This window comes from Engystomops pustulosus, chromosome 9 (genome assembly GCF_040894005.1).
Source record: "Engystomops pustulosus chromosome 9, aEngPut4.maternal, whole genome shotgun sequence".
NCBI lineage: Eukaryota > Metazoa > Chordata > Amphibia > Anura > Leptodactylidae > Engystomops > Engystomops pustulosus.
The window spans coordinates 49,661,129-49,680,498 of NC_092419.1; the positions used below are offsets into that span (position 1 = coordinate 49,661,129).

Genomic DNA, 19,370 nt, shown 5'->3' on the forward strand with positions numbered 1-19,370 from the left:
TCGGTTACCATGGTAGCCTCGGGTCTTCTTTTGACACGAGGCTACATGGTTTATGCAGGTTCGTTACAATGAGCCAGTGGCTCATTGTAATGTATAACCTGCAAAAATGCCATATATTGCAATACTGTAGTATTGCAGTATATGGTAGGAGCGATCTGACCATCTAGGGTTAATGTACCCTAGATGGTCTAAAAGATAGTGAAAAAAAAAAGAAAAAAAAAAGTTTAAAAAATAAAAAAAATTAATAAAATATTAAAAGTTCAAATCACCCCCCTTTCCCTAGAACGGATATAAAACATAACAAACAGTAAAAATCACAGACATATTAGGTATCGCCGCGTCCCAAAATGCCCGATCTATCAAAATATAAAAACGGTTACGGCCGGCGGTGACCTCCGAGGCGGGAAATGGCGCCCAAATGTCCGAAATGTGACTTTTACACCTTTTTACATAACATAAAAAATGAAATAAAAAATGATCAAAATGTCGCACAGACCTCAAAATGATAGCAATGAAAACGTCGCCTCATTTCGCAAAAAATGACCCCTCACACATCTCCGTGCGCCAAAGTATGAAAAAGTTATTAGCGTCAGAAGATGGCAAAAATTTTTTTTTCTTTTTTGTACACATTCGTTTAATTTTTGAAAATGTATTAAAACACAATAAAACCTATATAAATTTGGTATCACCGCGATCGCACCGAACCAAAGAATAAAGTAGGCGTGTTATTTGGAGCGAAGAGTGAAAGTCGTAAAAACTGAGCCCACAAGAACGTGACGCACGTGCGGTTTTTTTTCAATTTTTCCACATTTGGAATTTTTTTTCAGCTTCGCAGTACACGGCATGTTAAAATAAATAACATTACGGGAAAGTAAAATTTGTTACGCACAAAATAAGCCCTCACACAGGTCTGTACACGGAAAAATGAAAAAGTTATGGATTTTTGAAGTTGGAGAGCGAGAAATGAGGCGAAAAACCCTCCGTCCTTAAGGGGTTAAATAATGTCATTATGAAGTGCAATTTGTTTATTTGTTACACAGAAAACAAGCCATCACACAGCTCTTTACATGGAAAAATAAAAAGTTATGGATTTTTGAAGGTGGGAAGTGAAAATTAAAAACGCAAAAACGAAAAAGGGCCTGCTTGTTAATGAGTCTGGGAAACTGTCACCTCTGATCAGCTAAATAATCCCCAGACAGTACCTTAGAGAACACCAAGTCATCTCAATGCTTCTACAGTAATCCTGTTACTCTGCATTGCTGCTGTGTGATAAAAACAACTTTTATTCTTTTTGTTGTCTTTCATTTATCAAGTGAAGGAGGCGAGAGAGCATTCCGATCCACTCTAGCTCTGCCCGCCTCCTCACGCCTCCTCTGGCTCAGACCCACGCCCCACAACACTGTCCCATGGTCTATGTCACTACTTCCCCAGTTTCAAACTTCCCCAAATGTGCAGTCCTCCTGTTAGTTTGGTGCCGGTGTGCATATACACAGCCGGCCCTACATGTGCTCCGTGGATGTGCCTGTGCATTGGCCGGCTAGCTCTCAATTACACCAGCGCCATGCACGGCAATGGAGCATACCTCCGGGTATAAAAATAAATTTCCACCAGAATTTTTTCTTACGTTATTCAGAAAACGAAATGCTTCATTTGAAGCAAAAAAAAAATGAAATCAACTGCTAGCTGTGTATTTTCTGTGTATTTTAACACTTTTTGGCAACCTTTTCAAATTTAAACATGCTCTAGAAGAAAATACCTAAAAAAATATGGCAAGAAGAAGATTTCTGCAAAAAAAAGAATTCCCAAACCCCCAAAAGGCTGCTAAAAGTATTTTTGAGTAGCCCCTAGCCTTGACTTATAAATAGTGTAATATAGTATAGTATAATATATCATGTGATTGGTTTTAGGAGAGTCAATTGCAGGAAACTTAATTTGTACAAAACTTTGTCTGATGCTTATTATGTAATTTTGTATTATTGGAAATAACCAGTTGAATAGAAAGTCTTTACTTAGAGTTCCAATAACATTTTAGCCTGCTTTCTAGGGTACATTGTCAAACGCAAGACCCGCAGTGCCAAATTTGGCATAGGGCCTTGTGTTAAACGCCCTGTCCCCATGCCCCTGCGCTAATCGGGATTGTAGCTGATGTTGCCCCCGAGGAAAATAAGTTTAACACCCCTGGTCTAGGGCAGTAGCTAAAAGTTTTATTATATGACTTGCTTGTGACCTTTGGGCTTGTTCTGGTTTTCCTACATGTTCCACTTGCATATGTTTTTGTTATCATACATAATGACTTACTGCTGTTGTAAGATTAGAAATATAAACCCAGGGGTATAGCAGTGACTTAATACAGCGAATAGTTACTAAGTGTCTGACATTGTCCTGCTGCTAGCAAAGATTAACATGTTTGCTAGGAAAGCAGATGCCTTAATTGTAAGCAAGGCATCTCCATGACAACGTCAATCATTGCTCTGGAGGTGAACATGAAAATCTCTATTTTCTACCTGAACCTCTGTATCTTACTGCCGTGTCTCTATAAACACATTTGTTAGACATTTTATCTAGTTTAGGATAAAAGAAATGATCTATTATAGAATTTGCTTGTAAAGACTTTAGTTACACGTGTGTGGACATCTTAAAGAGGACCTGTTATCTTTTCCCTCTCTATGATATAAACAAAGAAAGGATTGGTCCTTTAAATGGGTTGTTTCACTTTAGAGAATGATTTAGGCCCCTTCCACACTTGCAAGTGTGATGCGCTGAACATCACCAGAGGTAGGACGTCGCATGTTTACTCCCTCATTATCTTCTCACCATGGCGGTACCCTATTGTAACTGCGTCGCAGCGATGACTAGTAACTAAGGACCAATTATCCTACGAGTTTTAGGTAATGTCATCCCTCACCCAATCGGGATCCAGCAACGGTTCACATGATTGGAGTATGAGGTAAAAAGGTCAAAGGGGATCATAAGGTGTGTCAAATCCCCCGGACCAATCAAGTCATAGCCCCACACTATACGTGTCACTTCCTTAATACCAGAGGTATCTCTGGATGCCCCCTGGTGCATTCATTGGCTAGCATGGAGGCCAATATTGTGTTGCTAGGCAACCTCACTAGTAGTTCCAAACCATTGGTGCCTTCAATATGTAGTCCCACCTCGAAGTTATATATACCTGCCGTAGCTCCTTCCACAATTCAGTAGCCCCAATCCCCTGATGACGCTGGTTCTCAGGCGAAATATGTCGGGGGGGCTCTTGTTTGGCTTTTAAATTGACTTGTTTGAGGCTGGTTTATTGATGGGTCACTGCAGAGACCCGCTTATGCATTACAGGTTGAGGAATACTCAACACTATAAGTGTAGATAGAAAAATTAGCAGCCTCAAACCTGCAAATTTTAAGAAATAAGTGTGATATATATTGTTAGACTTCTTATCCAATTTAATAAAACTTACGTTTTAGGCCTGACCGATAAGGCTCCATTCTGTCTCAGGACAGTCCCTGTAAATGAACTTGCATCATACTCGCAGCCAGTGCTGCCTTTATCGCCGGCCCAAACGCTGCAAACCGGAACTGAACTGAACTGACGTGCTGATCCATGCAGCATTCGCTGCGAGTGTGATGCGACTTTAGCGCATCACACTCGCAAGTGTGGAAGGGGCCTTTTCCTTGTATTTGGGAAGTAAGAGTTCTCCTTACGGAGACTTTGCCAATTAAGGCCGTCTTGTAGGCATGTGGAGACTTGTAGCCATTGACGCACCACTAGGGGATATTGAGAAAATGTGCAAATACCTTTTTCCTTATCCCATCCTGGAAAACTTAACCTTCTTATAGGCATCTTATTAAGTTAATTCAAAGGCCCCCCTCCTCTTTAATGTGTTGTGCCTGGCTGTTAATGCAACTGCCTGGAGCAAGAACCTTCATTCTGTACCCTGCCTACAATTATACATAATATTAGTACGCATTAATTATTCAATTTCCTGTAGATTGCTAGGACTTTAGTTAGCTTATTTTACACATGCAGCTCTTTATATCTACAATCACCGCTTTATAACTGGTTATAAATCCTTAAAGGATATCTACCATTTGATATGATGCATTATGAAGCAAACATACCTTGAGGATTGAGAACTGATGCAGGATCATATCTTGGTGAATCCCTGAGTTGAGTGGTTTTGCCGAAAGGTATGTTTTCTCAAGGTATGTTTGGTTCACAATGCATCAACTCAAATTTTAGATTTTTTAGGTAGGTTTCCGTTAATTCATAAGGGGAGTGACGATTGCTATTGTGACTTTAGATTTTTAGATATAAAAACAATATTAATACTTCTTAAAACACAGTTTACATAAAAAGTAAGGTATCTGATGTATAATATAAATGGTAAACTAAGCTATTTTCTCTTCCAGCACTAGTCCAGCTCATAAATATTACTTGGCTGTGGATCCATCTTCAGAATCGTTGTACTTGTCAGATACAAATACCAGGAAAGTTTACAAAGTGAAGTCTCTTTCTGATGTTAAGGAGCTGTCAAAGAACTTTGAAGTGGTGGCTGGGACAGGGGATCAATGTCTCCCATTCGACCAGAGCCACTGTGGAGATGGGGAAAAAGCAAACGAAGCTTCACTAAACAGCCCAAGAGGTAACCTGATAAACGCAAACTGTGGATTTTATACGATGAGCAACATTCTCCAAATGTTGTATTTTTTGGAATGTTGTACATTGAAATAGATGATATTTGAGATGAGCAAATATTCTTTTCCACTGTTTGTCCACGTTGATTAAATTACAATTTTCTTAAAATTGATGAATGGACATGTTACACCATGATGAAGGTAGTGGGGTTCAACAGTGTAGTGTTATGTCTACCCTCTTCATACTTAATTATTATTATTATTATTATTTATAGAGCACCGTTAATAATACCATTAACAAGCGATAAGGAATTCACATTTATAACATTAAGACAAGAAAAAATGCAGGTACAAAATACAAAAACTACAGAGATGTGAAACAAGTGGAAGGAGGACTCAAAAACTATATGTATTTGATAAATTGTTTTCAGGTCATTTATACTTGGACACTATTGCCGTGATTCACTTGCTTCAGAATGATCAACAATCATTTGCCAATATAAATGAAGAAGGAAAAAGGGACCCAAGGCCCAGAACCATCAATAAGTGACCCTGATCATAATCTGGCAAAGAGGAGTGACCTATCCAGCTGAAGGGATCTTACTGATTGAAATGTTCATCAAATCATATACCATGGTCTTTTAACCCCTTAAGGACTCAGCCATTTTGTAGCTTAAGGCTCAGTCCCATTTTTTGGATTCTGACCTGCGTTTATATGGTTATAACTTTTGAACACTGTTACTTATCTAAGCAATTCTGAGATTGTTTTTTTCCTTACATGTTGTACTTCATTTAAGTTTTGCGTTTATTTACAAAAACAATGAAAAAATGATGAATTTTTTGAAAAACTTGCCATTTTCAAAATTCGAAATCATCACGTTTTCAGGCAGATAGATTTACCACCTAAATAACTTGCCAAATAACATTTCCCATATGTGTACTTTATATTTTCATAATTTTTGAAATATCTGGATAATTTATTTTGACGTCATGCGGATTTACAAATCGAATAGCGATTTTCAGCATTTTCAGATTTTACTATTTTGGGGATAAATACTGTTTGAAATTAAATTTTACATATTTAGCATTAAATCTAATATAATATCTAAATATAATCAACCCATTTTCAAATCTGCACCCCTCAAGCTATCAGAAACAGCTTTTACAAAGATTGTTAACCCCATGAGATCTTCATAGTAATTGAATCAAAATGGAGGTGAAATTTAGAATGGTCAAATTGTGCATTCTCCCGAGAGCAGAGACCCCCGACATGTGGCCGTTACTTGTTTTATGGGATCACAGCGAGGCGCAGAAGTGAAGGAGCGCCCTGCAGCTGCCAGGATTTTAGTTTCCTCATTGGCCCCTTTTGAAGGCTATCAAATTTTCATTTTTTCGTTACTGGGGCCATGTGATGGCATTTTTTTTGCGGGATGAGATGCTTTTTCCAGTTTTACCATTTTGGGGTTGTTATCCCTTATTGTTGAAAATTAAGGAACTTTTTTTGAGGGCACGAGTAGAAAAGCATCAATTCTGTACTGGAATAATCATGTTACCAATAATCATGTTATCTTTATCCTATTGGTTGATACGATTACAGGGATACCAGACATGAATATTTTTTCTTATGTTTTACTAAATTTGCCAAATAAAACCCTAATGTGGGGGAAAATCTATCATTTGTGCATCGCCATCTTCCAAGTGGCATAACATTGTTACGTTTTTGGCTACAGAGCTGGTTGATGGCTTGTTTTTTGCGGGACGTGTTGTACTTTGCAACACTTGCATTCTGGAGTTCATATGTTTTGTTGATCACTTTTTATTGCATTTTTAGTGGGATTCAGGCATCTCTGGGGTCCCGATCGGATATTTGGTTGCTATCCACAAATGTGTTTAACACACACAAAATAAAAAGCTCCTATCCTGTCAAAATCTATTTTTTTTCCAGAAATCACCATGTAAACAAGAATACCACCTTTATGCAAATTGCAACAAAAATTGCATGAAAATTCAAAATTTCCTCTAAAATATGTACAAATCCAGAATACTTATATAAAGAAAACATACTTTCCTAAAACAGCAAGATGTGAGGAGATCGTACATACCCCACATGTGTATATTCACCAAAATATGCAGCAAAGAGAACGTTAAATCCACAGGGGACACCAAACTATTTTTGCAGAAAATTGCACTGAGCTTCACACAGATCTATCATTGTATGTTCGCTTACACAATGGTGACCCAAATAAATAAATACAGGCAGTCCCTGTGTTACATACAAGATAGGTTCTGTAGGATTGTTCTTAAGTTGAGTTTGTATGTAAGTCGGAACCGCATACTTTATTGCTGTAACCCCAGTCAAATTTTTTTCGGTCTCTGTGGCAATTGGATTTTAAGAATGTTGGATTGTCATAAGAACCAGGATTAACTATAAAGCTTAATTACAGGTACCATTGATAACTGTTAAAGATGTTTATTGTAGCCCAGGACTAAAGTACAGTAAATTACCAAAATCCAGAGGTCCGTTTGTAACTATGGGTCGCATTTAAGTCAGGTGTTCTTAAGTAGGGGACTGCCTGCATATATATATATATCCATAAACCAAGCTAATGAGATAATAAAGTCACGTTTAGATGTGCGCCAATGTATTAGCCGCGCGATAACAGAACCCTCCGCGCTTCATAAGAATTTGAGTTAAAACGTCATAACATAGGTGTAAATAATGGAGGATGGTGTGAAATAAAAACTTTTTCACTGAACATGTGTGTGTTTTAGCTTTATGGACATGTTCTGGGTCGCTGTGTTAATATGTAGCCACATTAGACGAAGAGGATCGAACGTTCATTGTATCAGTCAATTTTCGCAAAAAAACTAAATAAAAGGCATTAAGAGAGAAACTGTGTTCTTAGATATGGTTTTGGTTTGGAGAGGGTTACAACATGAATATTAGTTGATATTATCCCTTATCAAAATGTAGTAACATATAAAGTGAATATTTCCATTATCTGTGAGGTGCAGCAGCTCCTGTGTGCAGCAAATTCTCCCTGTATCTGCCGGCTAAGAATCTGGAGGGGGGCACACTTCAGAGGGCTATATCTCTGGCTCTGTGACACATAGAACACCACTTCTTTTTTCCTATGAAAGAAGAGAGTCTCCTCTTTTGTATGAATCTACATCTGTGTTTCTAAGTGTCAGGAAAATTGAGATATTAACTGTTAAAATGCCATTGGGGGTGATTTTCTCATTTTAAACCTGAATATCTCTGGATCCATGGCACCTAGAAACACAATTCTAGATTCATTTGAAAGAAGAGATTCTGCTCTTTCATGGGATTGGAAAATGTTGTGTGTTCAGAATATGAAAACACGGTGTGCACCACCTTGTATCAAAAGAGAAGGGTAGGGGGGAAAGATTGGGACAAAGAGAAAAAAGTTGTGAGTGTAATAAAATATAACCTTTATTTATATCTTTAAAATCCTGAATATATTTTCACAGTAATAAATTAAAAGAACTAGTATGGCAGTATTTGTGTTGCCATAATTTATCTTGGCCACACTAGTTGTAAGGTAACAACTAGGGATGTGAGCACAGGTAGGGGTCCCCTTTTATTATGTCCCTCCAGTGATCCGTTGAGATCCCACTAATAATTTGTTGATAGGATCGTAGAGGAGACATACTGTATAAAATAATTGAGTTCAAGATAACAGTCCATAGAGGGCATCAGCGTCGCTGCCTTGCATCGCAGCACGGCACTTTGCTCTTTCAGGGGGCCCTGAGCAAATGCCCACTTTGCCTACCCATAGCGCCAGCCCTGATTACATGACATGAAATGTGACCAGAAAGGAGGCATGGGGAGGATTAGATTGGAGTGGCTGTCCGTGCAGGAAACGCCCACCTCTGATGCCAGGTTATTTAGGATAAAATTTGATTTATGTGGATGTAAGCGAAACTATTTTTAGCTAAAAGAAGGGTGTCAGAAAGTTAATAGAGCTCTATAGCAACCTGTCACTGGCTGTGTGCAAATGTGGTGACAAATTCCCTTTAACTGTGACAAGAATAGACACACAAGGATGTTTCCTCTTTGAGTAGACTTCAAGTAGTTGTATAGATGAAATCTGGCAAAGAGAAACCCAGTCATGACATCAGAGGAACAGTAAAGAGATGAGATAAGAAAAAATCGTAGGTCAGGGTAGACAAAGTTTGTGCGTACTAAAAATTGCAGATTTCAGTGAAGGTAGAAAAGGTTCAGAAAGTGAGAAAAGGCAAAGAATGAACAGAGGATCACAAATAAACAGCATCAGAATAAAACCTTTATGGGAAAGCTAGGAACATTGGAAAAGGTGTTTCAGAATTTTCATTTCAAGGGAAATACTATTATTCACCAGACATTTCAGGAGAGGTGGCAGGCTCTCTTAATTAGCTTTTTCCTCTACTTTCTTACATTGTTCCTTAATTATTTCAGGATGTATTTAATAAAAGAAATATATTCATTTAATCATTTCAGATTAAAAACTTCCGTGTTCTGAAAAAGACATATGAACTTCCACACTTGTCCTTCTGTTTGTCCTTAATGTCTAGTTAAATATTGTAACAAATTGCAAATCAATCTAAGACGAGCGATTACACAAAAATCACATTTTAATTAGACTTGTATAAACTTCTGTGCATAATTAACTATTCCCTGGTTGTGCAGACATGAGAAATATGTTCGTCAATAAATCACAATCGAAGACAAGATAATTAATATTTATTTAGTTCTTAAAGATCATTCAACAAAATGTAAATTAAACCAGAAAATATGAAAACTTTGTGTGATGCATTAATAGTGCATTGCCTGGGATTTTATAAACATATCCATCCCATAGTAGCAAATTAGTAAACTTCACATTGATGAAATGTTTAAAACTGACATTGTATGTTGACTGAACAAATCCAGGGTTTTAGAAACAGGTTATTGGTAGGTTACAGAGAGGAAATAGCAGACATATTCCACCACTGTGATAAACCAAGGCGACTTCATTGTTCCCAGGATCGGCAGCTGTTCATCTTTGATACTACATGGTTCATATTTGCACAAATTTAATGGAACCCAAATGCGCAAAGAGTTTTAAAAAATAACAAGAGATATGTTCAGGATTCATTGAACAAATGTAAGAGTATTGGAAAGAAAAGAGGCCAATCAGAGGATGAGCTTTGTGTCTCTTACTTTTGCGGTCTTTTTACCTCGGCCTTATCCTGGATGACACTCATACTGGGCACTTTTCATTTGTTGCCTGTTATCTGTGTTTCAACTACTTATGTTAATCTATCTTAATGTTTGGTTTAATGTTAATGTAATTCTATCTATCGGTTTTCAATTCTGCAGTTTAAGGACCTTTGAACACCTTCAGAGGTCATTGAAAGGCTCTTGTATATATCATAGTATAATAGTATATAAGGCCGGAAAAAGATGCAAGTCCATCAAGTCCAACCTTTAAGAATAAAATAAATGTTTTATCCCCATAACCCGTGATATTTTTGCTCTCCAGAAAGGCATCCAGACCTCTCTTGAACATGTACATAGAGTCTGCCATAACAACCTCCTGCGGCAGAGAGTTCCACAGTCTCACTGCTCGTACAGCAAAGAACCTTTGTCTATGTTGATGGTAGAATCGTCTCTTCTCTAGGCGCAGAGGATGCCCCCTTGTCCTGGTCAGCGGTCTAGGTATAAAAAGATCTTTGCAGAGATCCTTGTACTGTCCGTTCAGGTATTTGTACATTGTAATGAGGTCTCCACTCAGTCATCTTTTTTCTAAACTGAATAATCCCAAATTTTGTAATCTGTCATGGTACTCTAGTCCCCCTATTCCCCTAATAATCTTGGTCGCTCTCCTCTGCACCCGTTCCAGCTCTATTATGTCCTTTTTATTCACTGGTTCCCAAAACTGTACACAATATTCCATGTGTGGTCTGGGATTTGTACAAGGGCAAAACTATGTCTTTATCATGAGAATCTATTCCTCCCTTGATACATCCCATAATTTTATTTGCTTTAGCAGCAGCTGCCTGGCTCTAAAATTAAGTTTACCATCCAACAATACCCCCAAGTCCTTTTCAGCTCCAGTTTTACAAAGTAATTGACTGTTTAGAATACAATTATACTTTTTGTTTTGGTTGCCCAAGTGCATAACTTTACATTTATCTACATTAAACCTCATCAACCATTTCTCTGCCCACTCCTCAAGCTTCCACAAATCCCTCTGTAATGCTAAACTATCGACCTCTGTATTTATTACTTTACACAGCTTAGTATCATCTGCAAATATTGAAAGTTGACTGTGTAAACCCACTGCAAGGTCATTAATAAAAATATTAAAAAGAAGTGGCCCCAATACTGACCCCTGTGGCACTCCACTGGTAAAGTCAACCCAATCTGATCCAATCACAATCTAATGTGCCATTAATGACAACCCTCTGTTTTCTATCACTAAGCCAATTACTTACCCAAATACACAGATTGTCCCCTAGTCCCAGCAGTCTCATTGTATATACCAACCTTTTATGCGCACGGTGTCAAATGCCTTTGAAAAGACCAGAAATGCAACCTCCACAGTGTCCCCCAGATCCAGTCTGGAACTTACTTCCTCGTAGAAACCAATCAGATTAGTCTGACAGGACCGAGCTCTCATAAACCCATGCTGACACTGAGTTATAAGGTTATTACAGTGAGATACTCCAGGATAGCATCTCTAACAAACCGCTCAAATATTTTCCCCACCGCAGAAGTTAGACTCACAGGTCTTTAGTTTTCAGGATCGCTTTTTGATCCTTTTTTGTAAATTGGTACCACATATTAAAAATAACGGTCTGTCTATGTGGTACCTAGTCTATGTAGAACCTGGGGGTGTATGCCATCCGGCCCCGGTGATTTATCTATCTTAGTGATTGTGAGGCAGCGCCATACCTCTTCCTGGGTTAAACTGTTGACATTCCAAAGAGAATTTACATCATTCCTCATCTTGTATTCCACCAGGGGATTATCCTGGGTAGAGACAGTCGAGAAGGCGACACCCTAGGCTGTAATTTTGAAACCCTGTCAAGTCTGTTGGTTAGGATAAGGTCCAGCAGTGCCCCCCCTTTTGTTGACTCCAGGAGTCCCCCATGATAAGTACTTCACCATGCTTTGAAGCTGTATCCAATTCACTTATCAGCATTTCCTGTGCTGCCTCCATTATATTTGGAGCCTTCTAAAAGTCCCCTAGCAATATTTTATTACTCTTTTTGTGTAAGCATTTGTGTACATACACTTTATATGGTTTTCCCTATTCCTATTCCTTTTGTTCTTATACCCCAATCTCATTCCAGCCCCCCTTCCTCCCCCATTGACTATGACTCTTCCCAGCTCTCTATCTACACTGACTATTTGCCCTGCATAAGTGTAGTTGCCCTCCACCCAGGTCTCTAGTTTAAACACTCCTCCAAACTTCTAGCCATTTTTCCCCCAAAACAGCTGCAACCTCCCCATTGAGGTGCGGCCCATCCCTACTGTAGAGCCTGTAGCCAACAGAAAATGTAGCCCAGTTCTCCATGAACCCAAAGCCCTCCTTTCTACGCCAACTCTTGAGCCACTTATTTACCTCCTTCATCTCCCGCTGCCATTCTGGTGTGGCATGTGGTGCAGGTAGTATTTCAGAGAAAACTACCTTTGAGGTCCTTGCCCTGAGCTTATGGCCTAAATCCCTGAAATCATTTTTAAGGACCTTCCACCTACCTCTTACTTTGTCATTAGTGCCAATGTGGACCATGACCGCTGGTTCCTCACCAGCCCCTCCCATTAATCTGTCAACCCGATCTGCAACATGCCGAACCCGAGCACCCGGCAAACAACACACTGTTGGGTGTGCACAGTCTTTGTGACAGATTGCCCTGTCTGTTCCCCTAATAATCTTCCATTACCAGCACCTGTCTGACCTTGCCTGTGCTCCCATTAACTCTCTTACAAGAGCAGACAGTCCCCTGGTTGCTAGAGGCTGTGTCCTGCTGCAGCATTGCTATCCCAGAGCTGATATCCGCCTCATCCGCCAGCCTGGCAAACTTATTGGGGTGCACCAGATCAGGACTAGACTCCCTGAAACTCTTCCCTCTAACCCGCCTTCTACATGTTAACCAACTAGCTGACCCTCACTCTGCACCTCCATACTTCTGACCCCACACCCATCTTCCCCAGAGAGTTTGTGCTCCAGGAGCAGCAAACTTCACTCCATATTGTCATTTGCCCGCAGCCTTGAAACTTTTTCATTTAGATCCAGAATCTGGGCTTCCAGATAAGCAATTTTCACACATCCCACACAGCAGTATTCCCCCTCAAATGCCTGTTCAAGGAAAGCATACATGGCACAGGATGTACACTGTGTAGCAATGCCACTTATGGAGTCCATTGTACTAATGGGGATTACAAGAGAAATACGGAAGAAAAGAAGAATTCACAGTAACACAAAATACAGCAGTTACGTGCTAAAGTCCCTCAAACTTAAGTCCCTTAATCCTAAGTCCCACTTTGGAAACTGCACACACTTCGGATCAAGGCACACTCGCCACCAAGCTCGCACACTCCCTTTTCTGAATGCTCTTAAAAAGGTTATTTGCCATAAAAATCCGCTGTGCTCACTGCAACAAGATCTGGCTGCAAACCACCAAACAAACTGACCACAAAAGTATATAAAGGCTGTTATTAGATAGCCACACCCCACTATTAATTAGGCAGCACCTGTGCCTATACTGTCTAGATAAGCAAGGTGAATGCTTCAGACTTAACCAGCGCTACACCCCCACACAATATACAGATTATGCAAGTAAAATACCTACTTGGTTGCAATAAAACCCACACAAATGAATATCAGAAAAAAATATGTAAATGCACTTATCTATTTGTTGCTGGATCCAAGAAAGTACTCCTTCCCTTAATCCTAAATCCCACTTTGGACACTACACACACTTAGGATCAATGCACACTCACCCACAAAGCTTGCATACTCGCTTTTCTGAATGCTCTTAAAAAGGTTATTTGCCACAAAAATCCGCTGTGCTTATTGCAACAAGATCTGGCTGCAAACCTTGTGTCAGGAAGTGATACACATGTATGAGGAATCCAGGGATGGATGACCATTTCTATATTATCTCTACAGGGCAGTATCAAACTTGTTTGGTTTTTCTCGCTGTTCATAGGTCCTTAAAAGCCTTTGACCTTGAGAAACCTATATTGTAATCACCTATATTGTAATCCACTACTGCTGGGGACCACAACCTCAATGGGAATGACTATTGTTCTTTGTTCAAATAAGGATTATTACAGTTCTTTTACTCTTAAGCCTCCACACTCAAGTAAAGAGGGTTCACTATTCCATTGAGACTGATTAACACTAAATGCATTACATCAGACTAATATTTTACTGCCATAATTTCAAATGTGCCCCAAAATCGCATATTTTCAGGCAGGCCTACCACATTCCCTAACTGCTTGTAACTTTTAGTTTCTTTTCTTTAACACCTTAGCGCTCTGAGCCGTAGCTGTACTGCGCTGAGTCCCGCGATTAGCGCTCAGCGCAGTACAGCTACGGCGCAGAGACGATGCCGATTCAGCGCTGTATAGCAGCCGAACCGGCATCGTTAGCCGCGGGATGTCAGCGGTAATCTACCGCTGACATCCCCGGCTAACACCCGCGGTCGGAGTGGGCTCCGATCGCGGGTGTTTAACCCGTTAAATGCCGCGGTCAACGCGACCGCGGCATTTAACATGCCTTCTGGGGGTCTTTACCCCACGATCGCCCCCCCGCACCGTTTTCGGGGGGGGCGATCGCTGTTTTGGCTCCTCTGGGGTCCGATCGGGACCCCAGAGAAGCCTGGAGGGTTTACCTTTAAGATGGCGTCTGTGACGTCATCTTAAAGGCAAAGTGTCAGCCTATGCATCTGCATAGGCTGGCACTGATAATACCCTGCAATACATTAGTATTGCAGAGTATTATCAAGAACAAGCAATCAGATGATTGCTTGTTCATATCCCATGGTGGATCATGTAAAAAATGTACAAAATAATGTTTTTCAATAAAAAATTACTTTATAAATCACTAAAAATCCCCATAAGCCCCAAAACATATAAAGAGACATATAACGCTCAAAAAAGTCTAAATCATAACACAAACCCCACATATATAGTATCACCGCGTCCGTAACAATCCATAGAATAAAACTAAATAACTATGGAACCCATATGATGAACGCCGTAAAAAAAAAAACGTCAAAAACCCGCCAAAAATTATGATTTTTACCTATTATATCCCACTAAAAATGCAATAAAAAGTGATCAACAAAACATATGTACTCCAGAATGATATTGTTGCAAAGAACAACATGTCCCGCAAAAAACAAGCCATCAACCAGCTCTGTAGCCAAAAAAACGTAACAATGTTATGCCACTTGGAAGACAGCGATGCAAAAATGATAGATTTTTCCCCACATTAGGGTTTTATTTGGAAAATTTAGTAAAACATAAGAAAAAATATTCATGTCTGGTATCCCCGTAATCGTATCGACCCATAGAATAAAGATAACAGGATTATTAGGATATACGGTGAACATGAAAAAAAAAAAAGTAAAAAATCCAGTACAGAATTGATGCTTTTCTACTCATGACCTCAAAAAGAGTTCCAAAATTTTCAACAATAGGTGATACCAACCCCAAAATGGTAACACTGGAAAAAGCATCTCGTCCCGCAAAAAAAATGCCGTCACATGGCACAAATAACGGAAAAGCGAAAATTTTATAGCCTTCAAATGGGGGCAACCAGAAAACTAAAATCCTGGCAGCTGCAGGGTGCTCCTTCCCTTCTGCGCCTCGCTGTGCCCCCATAACACAAGTAACAGCCACATGTGGGGGTCGCTGCACTCAGGAGAAATTGTAGAACAAATTTTATGGTGAGTTTTCTCTTTTTATCTTTTGAAAATGTGTAAATTTTAGGGCTAAATGAACGTATAACCGACAAAATTTGACCATTCTAAATTTCACCGCCATTTTGATTCAATTACTATGAAGATCTCAAGGGGTTAACAATCTTTGTAAATGCTGTTTCTGATAGTTTGAGGGGTGCAGATTTGAAAATGGGTTGGTTATATAGGGGGTTTTGTTGCTAAATATGTAAAATTTGATTTCAAACAGTATTTATCCCCAAAATAGTCAATTCCGAAAATACGGAAAATCGCTATTCGATTTGTAGGCCGCGTGACGTCAAAATAAATTATCCAAACATTTCAAAAATTATGAAAATGTAAAGTAGACAAATGGGAAATGTTATTCTGCAAGTTATTTAGGTGGTAAATCTATCTGCCTGAAAACGCGGTGATTTAGAATTTCGAAAATGGCAAATTTTTCTAAAAATTCATCATTTTTTTCTTTTTTTTGTAAATAAACGCAAAACTTATCAGCCAAAATTTACCACTAAAATGAAGTACAACATGTGGGGAAAAAACAATCTCAGAATCGTTTTGATAAGTAACAGTGTTCAAAAGTTATTACCACAGGAAGAGACACTGGTTAAATTTCAAAAAAAAGTTGCGAGCCTTAACCTGCAAACAGGCTGCGTCCTTAAGGGGTTAAACCTCTGCTGATTTCTCTTCCCATCCTCTGTAGACCGATGCACCTGGTTTCTATAAATATCGATAACAGCGGGTGACTGATTCATTCAGCATTATGTATGGATTTATTTAATTTATTTTATGCTGGACCATTGTACAAGTCACCTTCTGTGTTGCCTGTTCATCCTCTTGTAGCAGGGCCCTCATTCGTATTGTTTTATAATGTCTTATTTAATTTAGATATGTACCCTATGAGCTGTAAAGTGCTGCAGAATATGATGGGGTTATAAAAATATAGATTTATTAATAATCCCTGCATATAGATGGAATTTTATTAGATATTTCTATGTCTATGCAGTGGATTTGTAGCCGTCATTCATGCTGCACCATCAACTATCAACAGGGTCTGCCCTCTAGTGCACTAGTCAGCTCAAGCTACCAATTTTTTCTAGATAATTCTAATGTGCTACAAAAGTGAGTATATTTTATGGATGGAATATCTTCCGTTTTAGCTAATGCATCATTTTAATTTAATTTTTATTTATAATAATTTAACCCTTTACCAACTTGGTAAGCAGGGCCCGTATGCTACTGGGCATACATGGGCAAGTGCTGGGACCCAGAGTGGCTGGGGGGGGGGGGGGCACATCTTATGAATCCATGGGGGGTGAAAGGACTTTATATAGAATAACCATGTGGTAGCTGCCCGGGATGATAAATTAGGAAATATTTTAAAGAACCAGAGGTTTTAGTTTCTGAGTTTTGAATGCTGCCACTTGAGTTCATTGCAAAGGGGACCATTGAGGCTCTATCGCCCACGGGCCTTGTAAAACCTGGAACCGACCCTGTGTATTAGTGTGTCAAACATCAGCTGACACAAGGTGCATATTGTGCCTATTGCTGCAAACATGTAAAAAAAATGCAAAAACAAAAAGGGGCTGGTCGTTAAGGGGTTAAGAAGTGATGGTTAAAGGAGACATGTCCTAATCCTGAAATGCATTCTACAACACCTATCATTTACACACGAGTAGCAGATGGGAAAGCATTTGAGCATGTTCGGTTCTTTGCTCTTCCACTTTTGGCAGAATATGGAATCAATGAGCATTTTCGTGAGCGATGTTTTGTTTTTGGAGCTGCAATTGCTCCAGAGGGAGCCAAACATATGATAACAACATTTCTGGGAATCATAGCAGTGCCCCTGAGTTCAATTCCAAGACCGATTTCATAAGACTTTTACAACAAGATGCTCAATTATCAAAGTTCTAATTAGCTCTAAACAATTTCCCTAGTTACCTGGTGCCCTGAAAACATAACCTGTATTGTAGGTTGTACTTTAAATGGAGCTCCAGGGAGCTGTTCATTGTATAATAGATCATCCCACAGAATAAAGACTATTTCAATTAACCAAGAATATGAAAAGGTATAGGTGGATTATCAGGCCCAACTCAGCTATATTCCACTTTAACACCAAGAAATTAATGTAAATTTCTATGGATAAAACATTTGCTTATCACGTTTGACAGTAAATACTTGTTTTATTCCTGACAGATGAGGCTTCATTTGCTCTTCATATCATTGCTTTCTATGACACTATATGGTAAATGAAGAGCTGGAAAAGTTACGTTGGACACTATTATTTCAAAATGGCAGACTAGCATATGTGATCCAAAGGCTCAGCAGATGTTTAAAGGGAACCTGTCACCAGGAGACCCATTTTTAGCATTCCCACAGTCCCCACAGAGCATAGTACATACACTGCCAAAGAGTTTTTGTATTAAAAATTGGTTTTACAGAAAAAAAGATATGTTATATTGTACCTTTCATTAGCATCTGCTGTGTGATGTAGTTGCCCACTGGGAGGGGCTGCAAAGGAGCAGTACCCCCCCCCCCCACCCTTGGGGAACAGCTTCTCCATGTGACCTTTTCAAATATATGAAAACACCCATCACTTGGCTTAGCGACGCCCCCTGCTCCTCTACGGCCAATCCCGAGTGTGGGGAGTTATTCATATATTTGAAAAGGTCACATGTTTCGGGTGGGGGAGGGGACTGCTCCTTTCCAGCCCCTCCCAATTGGCAACTGCCTAGTCACACAGCAGATGCTAATGAAAGGTACAATATAACATATCTTTTTTTCTGTAAAACCTATTTTTTTTTATACAAAAACACTTTGGCAGTGTATGTACTATGCTCTGTGGGGACTGGGGGAGTGCTAAAATGGGTCTCCTGGTGACAGGTTCCCTTTAATACAATTTACTATCCTTATACTGTTTACCATGCTTTCACTTTATGGATTGATTTTGTCCCAGTGGAGCAGACACAGGACTGAAGATGGCCGCTGGTCACATGTCCACATCACATGTCATGCGCCTGCCTCGGGAGGTCATGTGATCACCACTATATTTGTCAGCAGTTAGTTGATTGCAGTGAGTTTGATGTAACTGAGGGGGCAGGGCCTATCACAATTAGGGGAGGAGTCTTTAAGAAGAACAGAAGCCTGAGATATCTGTGCTGAGGGCTCAGTTCATGGACGAGAAAAGTGAAAGCGTGTGAGTAAGGACAGCACAGTATATGCATAGGGAATGGACATCAATGATGCCATTTATTGGGGAAGGAGCCAGAGAGGTGTTTTTACATGGGGATGCATGTTAGGGGCTGGTGGGATGTAGTTACATGGCACTGCATGTTAGGAGGCTGGGGGACAGAATGTATGTGTTTACATGGGACTGCATGTTAGGAGGCTGAGGAAATAGGAGGGATGTATTTAGATGGGCCTTCATGTTAGAAGGCTGGGCAACAGGAGGAATGCATTTACATAGGACTGCATTTCAGGAACCTGGGGGTAGGAGGGAAGCATTTACTTGGGACTGCATGTTAGGAGGCTGAGGGGACAGGAGGGATGTATTTACATGGGACTATGTTGGAAAGATGCAGGGAGTGCATTATATGTAGAACTGTATGTTGGGTGGGTAAATTTTGTTTAACATTGCTAGCTGGTGGATGAAAAACATGTCTGCTTCCTTACAGAAATAGGTAATACATGGTATTACAGCTCAGATACATTAAGTTTTCTACAGCCCAAGCCAGCTGTGGTGCTGTTTGTTGAAGAAAGGATCCATGCCAAATGCCAGACTGA

General features: G+C 39.6%; 1 protein-coding gene across 9 annotated transcripts in view; it reads left to right on the top strand.

Annotated features, from left to right (window-relative positions):
* TENM1 (teneurin transmembrane protein 1) overlaps positions 1-19,370 on the top strand; it is a 490,610-nt gene that overhangs the window by 399,115 nt on the left and 72,125 nt on the right. For all 9 annotated transcript variants that reach the window (XM_072124023.1, XM_072124021.1, XM_072124025.1 and 6 more), the window contains one exon: positions 4,407-4,639. In XM_072124023.1, coding sequence (XP_071980124.1) covers positions 4,407-4,639 — 233 coding nt within the window. The remainder of the gene's footprint in view (positions 1-4,406; positions 4,640-19,370) is intronic.